At 36.0% G+C, this 7,186-nt stretch overlaps 1 protein-coding gene across 1 annotated transcript in view; it reads left to right on the top strand.

Moving 5' to 3' along the window:
* The first annotated feature begins 6 nt into the window (after positions 1 to 6).
* The window catches only part of MCM8 (minichromosome maintenance 8 homologous recombination repair factor), a 39,336-nt gene continuing 32,156 nt past the window's right edge, over positions 7 to 7,186 (top strand). Inside the window, exons 1-6 of the mRNA XM_076010934.1 lie at positions 7 to 164; positions 1,187 to 1,339; positions 1,630 to 1,713; positions 3,429 to 3,511; positions 3,941 to 4,090; positions 5,817 to 5,920. Coding sequence (XP_075867049.1) covers positions 1,192 to 1,339; positions 1,630 to 1,713; positions 3,429 to 3,511; positions 3,941 to 4,090; positions 5,817 to 5,920 — 569 coding nt within the window. The 5' untranslated portion in view covers positions 7 to 164; positions 1,187 to 1,191. The remainder of the gene's footprint in view (positions 165 to 1,186; positions 1,340 to 1,629; positions 1,714 to 3,428; positions 3,512 to 3,940; positions 4,091 to 5,816; positions 5,921 to 7,186) is intronic.

The raw sequence follows: 7,186 nt of genomic DNA, 5'->3' as shown, positions 1-7,186 counted from the left end.
AGACGCGCCAAAAAAGAATTTAGAGGAAGTTTGGACTTTAGTTTGACTCACCTTCCCGAGGCTGCGGTCTAAAGATTGAGCGTCCCAAACCGCTGCAACAGATGGAGTCTGGCCCCGCGTGGGGACATCAGGAGAGCTCTGGCTGAAGAGAATCGCAGGACCTGGTAAGGGTCGCTTGAGGAACTGAGATCTCGGAGACTCCGGTGCTTCCCCCCGGGAGGGAGGGAGAATCTGGCGGGACAGATCAGCGGGTATCCCGGAGTTGGAACCTCTATCTCAGCCAAGTAAGAACTTAGCCAGAGGAGACGTAGATAAAGTAGGGTATTTAACGAAGCACAGCTGGCCGACGGGTGGTTCTTTTACTCATTCTCCGGTCTTACCTCTTACATTTGTGTTGGAATCGTTATTATTCTCACCGTATTATCTCGTTTGAGAGAGTATGGCACGCAGTATTGCTGAAGGAGCGCCTCAGCTTCGGATCCTGAAGGAGTTTTGATCCCTGTATTGTCACCAGATAACTTTGATCTTGATCAGTTTGCTTAATTTCCCTGAGTATCGGTTTCATAATGTATAATGTCTGGTTGATTATTAAAGTCTTGCTGTGCCCTAACATCGTGAACTTTTTAGTTATTATTTATTAGCTAAAACCCTTTAAATCAAGATTTGGATAGGCTCTCTTGTAATGAATTGCACTAGAGTGTGTGGATATATTGTTTATTTTTATCCCTAGGATGTGAAGTTTTTTAAAGTAGACATTTTTTAGAACAGTTTTAGGTTTACAGAAAAATTGCACAGAAAATGGGTGTGATGCTTCAGAATTGACTGTATGTAAGGAGCTATGATGATGCATCCCTCAATGTCTCACAGGTCAGGGTTATGTTCATCCTGTGCTACCCTATAATAAGTGTCAAACACTGCAAACAAGTTATCTTAGAATTTATTACCTATCTTGTTTTCATTTCTATTGTGGGAGACAAGTACAGTATCTTATTTTTAGCTCTTGTGAGCATCTAGTATACTTAATTAAACTATACTTAATAGTTACCAAACTATTACATTATTCCACATTATAGTATACTTTAAAAAGTGATGAGGATTTAAAGTGTCCTTTCTTAATATTAGTATATTTTTAGGAGCACTATTTCCCCTATAGTTGGTGAAGACTTTTCTAATCTCTGTCTTTTAGAAGACATGAATGGAGAGCATAGAGGCAGAGGATTTGGACGAGGAAGATTTCAAAGCTGGAAAAGAGGAAGAAGTGGTGGAAACTTTTCAGGAAAATGGAAAGAAAGAGAACACAGACCTAACTTGAGTAAAACTGTGGGAAAACATAATTCCGGTAGGTGAGGTCAATGATTGTTCAATTTTTTTCCCTTCATGAAGGAAGTGATTCATGACTATCACACAAAACAGTTTATCTCAAACTTTGGTCTGTTATTTGATGCTACTCCTTAGCAAGTATTTGATTATTAATATCCCAAATTCTTACCAAAACCTCTAATTTAAATACTCTATTAATGTCATATCAGGTTCTCATTGTTGGAAAGAAGAGCAAATTTGGGGGAAAAGGTTTGCTCTGTTTCTACTAACCTAGTATTCTATTTTTTTTTTTTTTTTTTTTTTTTTCAGAACAAACCCCACAGTCTTTTCTACATCAGTCAACATTGGATCAATTCATACCATATAAAGGCTGGAAGCTTTATTTTTCTGAAGGTAGAACTAAAAGTGTAAAAAGTATCATAAATTGTATTTTTTTAACTTGTCTTTGGATGCTACATCTCATATTACTATAATTCATTTGGCCTACTGACATGTACCACCTTAATCTTAGTTCACCCAAACAAATCATGTTTATGTTTCAAGAGCATCATTTTGAGGTTTTGTATCAGTCAGGAAAACAGAAACCAACGTATGTATTTCAAAAAGGGGATTTAGTACAGGGAATTGGATATACAGGTGGAAGACTGAAAGAGCAAATTACGGTAACTCCCCAGAAAGTGATAATTTTAGGAAATAGGAACCATCCCTATAACTGAGGGAATAAAAGTTAAGAAGTTCTGAAGTTGCCAAAACCTAGGAATTCAGGGTGGGGGTGGGGGGCACAGCATAGCTATTGTTTTGACATCTGAGGGGCATTCTGCAATGCTGTGCTTGGACCTCTGAAAACTGCCCCACAGAGCTGTGCTCAGACCACCGTGGTGAATGAAGCTGGTTGCTGCTGGTAGCTGAGAACATTACTCAATGCTCAGAGCTGGAGGCTAGAGCTGTAGCTATCTTCTGCAGCTGCAGAGATGCTGCAAAGAATTAGAAACGAGAATAAATTCCTTTCTTACTTCCTGCTGCCTTCCAGTCTCTAAAGTGCCTCCGATAGGCAGAACTTAAAGAGAGTCTGGGAAATGAACGGTATAGATCTTGATCATAGCATCACAGAGCAGAAAATAGAACAGTCAGCTTGGAACCGGGAGGCAGTAACCAATGCAGAAACACAGTTTGTGTTTCTTGTGTAGAAACACAGTTAAGGAATTTCCCTTTTAGAATCAAGAAAACCAGCTAACATATATCTATCCACGCAGGTGTGGGGAACTGTCTTTTCTGTGCTCTTAAAATATCTATGTTTGTTATAACTCTTTTGGTGAGGTATGGGTCTTATATATGTGTGTGTGTGTGTTTGTGTGTCCCACAAGACTACACTGTTTGAAGTCAAGAACCCAGGCACTCAGTATTCATTTTGTGAATGAATAGAGTACTTTGCAAATGTTTTTTCTTTTGGGAGTCTGGTTTTTTTCCTATTAAATAGACAGATGTGTTTCACAAGTGGTCTTTGGTTGCTTTAGGATACATTAGCCACCCCAATACTCATATTATTCCTCTAACAGGTAGGTCAGTACTCTATCCTATAAGTGATCTTTGGACTGGTCCTAAAGATAGAGTTCAAGAGGTGCCTTAGGTTTGACCAGCTATTCTTCCAAACTACTTCATTATATTGTTTTTCTGTGGGATACCAATTTGAAAATATTATAAAACTTTAGGGTGTAAAAACTATAGCTTTATAATTTTGGGAACAGAGTTAACTATTGGTTTGTCTCTCTCCTGATCTCAGGAAAGACTGTGACTGTCTTCATCTCTTGTTCAAAATAAAAGTTTAATTTATGTGTCTGGCTTTGGTTTTGTTTTGGGTTTTAAGTTTTTTGTGTAAGCTATTTGAGTTAATATGTTCTATTAGATGTCAGAGAGTCAATACAAAGTTTCCAGACATTGGGGCTTTTAGAGAGAGGTACTTCCTGTCTGCATTTCAGATTATGCAGAATCAAAATACAAAGCAATTAGAAAATAATCGCCTACCATGTATATAGTGTTTCTTTTATCTCATGAAAAATATGCTTTTACATATGTGATTATTAGTGCTAATGACGTATTTGTTGGATTAGTTTACAGCGATAGCTCTCCTTTTATTGAGAAGATTCAAGCATTTGAAAAATTTTTCACAAGGCATATTGATTTCTATGACAAGGTAAGATTCTTTACAACAAAACTGCCAGTCCACCTTTATGTGTCATCTTACTGAACAGTGTATTTGAGGTGCTAGTGATTGTGATCATAGGCACTGGAGTCAGACTGCCTTAGTTTAGACTGCATCCCTGCCACTGACTTGTAGTGTGGACTTTGGTGAATTATTTAACTTCTCTTTGCTTCAGTTTTCTCTTTCAGTTAAAAATAGTTGTATAAATATCTACCATAAAAGGTTGTTAAGAAGCATGAATAAGTTAATATATTTAAAGCATTAAAACCATACTTGGAACAAAGCTTATACTTCCATGGTACTTACCATTATCACCACATAAATATTATATGCTTTCTCAAAAATTACATAATTGATTTCTCCTTTATGATAATTGACTGCAAAAAACAATTATTGTTTTAATATTTTTGTATTTTATAGGATGAAATAGAAAGAAAGGGAAGTATTTTGGTGGATTTTAAAGAACTGACAAAAGATGATGAAATAACTACCTTGGTACCAAGTATAGCAAATGAACTAAGAGATGCTCCTGAGGAAACCTTGGCTTGCATGGGTTTGGCAATACATCAGGTAAATATTTATTTTATGCAGACTTCTATCAGAATTTTAAAGGAAGATTTCACAGTGACAGTACCTTCTCTAAAAGATACTTTTACCCAAAGATTTTGGCTAGAACTGAAAGGTTGCAATCCTGTCCTAAAAGATAACCATTTATGGGTATCTATATACAACAGCTTACTTAAGTAAAACATTTATTTCTAACTTACTTGAATTTGTTTAATCTCATTAAAGATTGTCCAGAAATTTAACCTTGTTTTCAAGGAGCTATACAGTCTCATAGGGAAGATAAGACAAGGCATCTTGGTGTTACCAGTTATGAACTTGAAGCAAAAAGACCATCTTCAAATCTAGATTCCGTGGCATGAGGCAAATCACTTAATCTTGCTGAAGAGTTTTTTTCAGGGTCAAGTGACAGCATATATGAAAGGCTTTTTTAGGCCAGTCAACCGATAAATGCTTCAGGGTAAAGAATATCAAATCTCAGGACAGGCACAGACAAAGTGCTGAATGCATCCATAGGTAAAGATAAGACCCTCAACTCTTGGGGAAGAATGGGGAAAGTTCAGAGGAAGACTATGTAATCGGTGGGTTTTGTTAGGTCTTAAAGGTGTAGCTAGAATTTGGACATAGAACAGGGAAGGTAAGGATATCCAGGTGCCAGAAACATTTCATCATAAAGATGTGTACATTTGCTAGTAACCCTAAACTAGGAGCCTTGACTGTTGTCTTAAGACTTAACTAGCTCATTATTTCCCCATATCCAAGTTACCACATCTTTTCATTTCTCTTTCTAAAATTTCTTTTAAATCCACCTTCTTTCCATCCTTACTGACTCTGTCTTACGCTAAGTCTTTATTATCATTCCTAAACTGTTGCTATATTTTATAAAACATGATCTCTCCTGGGAAACTGTGATGACTCTTTTCTGCTAATGAAGAATCACAATCCTTTATGTGGTGTTGAAGGCCTTCCATGATCTGACTCAACTTCATTTCTCCATTACTGTCCTTCATTCACTACATTGCAACTAAACTGAGCTCCCTCTAGTATTGTCTAAATACTGCTACATTTTGCACATACTGTCCATTCAACATAGAATTCCCTTTACCTTATGTGTCCAGATTCTTTGGGCCTAGCTTAGTTGTTTCTCTGTGAAACCTTTGTCATGGCACTTTTTCAAAACTCTCATTGTGTTTTGTCAGTAAATCTTTATGGTCCTTATAAAAATTATAGTTGTATATATCTATCTTATTTTGCATTTTAGATTGTCAGCAAACTGCTTTGTGTACAAGTAGGAATTAAATATTTATTTAATGTTAAATGCCAAGGGAGTGAGTATTAGGTATTTTAAAGGTCATCTTTATTTTCTTTGTCTTGATAAATCAGTGAATATGGAGAAGTAAAAACAAAAATTTTATTATTAGAACCAGGAGGTAATGGTTTTGGGGGCTACTATGAGGACTTTTAATATTAGGTTTTGTTCGGACAGAAAATGGCAGACAAGAATGTTAGAGTTTTCCAGTCTAGAGTTAAGAAAATCCCAAGTAAGACATAATTCACTATAAAATAAGTAGTCATAATTAAATGTCAAATTTTTAAAGGGCTGTTAGAGTTTTGTTCTGTTTTTATTTTGTTCTGAACTGTTTTTATTCATAAACTTCATACTCTCTTTAGAGTTTTGCTTAAAGAGGATATTTTGTTTTGCAACTTTACAGTAAATGTCTATCCTGTTTAGGTATTAACTAAGGACCTTGAAACGCATGCAGCTGAATTACAAGCCCAGGAAGGATTGTCTAGTGATGGAGAAACAATGGTAAATGTGCCACACATTCATGCAAGGTGAGAAATTTGCTGGGATTAAAATATTATTTGGGGCCGGGCGCGGTGGCTCACGCCTGTAATCCTAGCTCTTGGGAGGCCGAGGCGGGCGGATTGCTCAAGGTCAGGAGTTCAAAACCAGCCTGAGCAAGAGCGAGACCCTGTCTCTACTATAAATAGAAAGAAATTAATTGGCCAACTGATATATATATAAAAAATTAGCCGGGCATGGTGGCGCATGCCTGTAGTCCCAGCTACTCGGGAGGCTGAGGCAGAAGGATCGCTCGAACCCAGGAGTTTGAGGTTGCTGTGAGCTAGGCTGACGCCACGGCACTCACTCTAGCCTGGACAACAAAGCAAGACTCTGTCTCAAAAAAAAAAAAAAAAATATTATTTGGAATAGGGCATTGAAGACTATATAAGAATGAGAACCTCATTTTATAAAAACAAACGAATCAGTGAAAAGGATATGAGTTCCTTGCTATCACATTGATCATCATATCAAAGTGAATCCACTGTAAATTACTCAGGGAGATCATGATAGAACTCAACATTTTCTTCCTAAATTTCCCAGCCTGCAGATTTTTGTAAACATTGATTTTCCAGGTGAACTTAATAAGACCCTGCTGTGTAAATTTAATAATCTGTGTACATGTTGAGCATCCCTAATCCGAAAATCCAAAATCTGGAATGCTCCAAAATAAAAACTTTTTGAGCACCAACATGACACTCAAAGGAAATGTTCATTAGAATATTTCAGATGCTTAACTGGTAATGTAAATATTTAAAAATCTGAAAAAAATCCATAACACTTATGGTCCCAAGCATTTTGGATGGGGATATACTTAACCTGTAATATACAAAGTAGTATATATTTTGTTAAATTATTAAGTTTCTATTAGATACAAGGGAATAAATGAAATTTTTAAAAATTCATCTTTATTCTAAGATTTTAAACTCATTAGAAGAGATTTATAAGGTAATCATTAGGGTTTTGTTTTTCTTTTCCAGAATTTGTAGAAGACATTTCCTTACAGTTCTTTAAAAAGAAGTTATAAACTCCAAAGTTTTTTAATCTGTAGATTTTCTTTTTGGCCTTCCTTTTTTCCTTTTATTTTTAAATTTTTTTTTCTTTTTCCCTAGAAAAGAGCCTATGGGATAAGAAGAAAGGGGAGGATTTTGCATTTTTTTATTTTTAAGAATGATTTAATTTCTTGTGAAATTTCTGCTATGTAAAAGGATGGTATGGTTTGAGAATTGCATAGTTACTTCTAAAAGGAACTTGTG

This window comes from Microcebus murinus, chromosome 16 (assembly GCF_040939455.1).
Source record: "Microcebus murinus isolate Inina chromosome 16, M.murinus_Inina_mat1.0, whole genome shotgun sequence".
NCBI classification, from domain to species: Eukaryota; Metazoa; Chordata; class Mammalia; order Primates; family Cheirogaleidae; genus Microcebus; species Microcebus murinus.
This window is presented reverse-complemented; position numbering and strand designations above follow the sequence as displayed.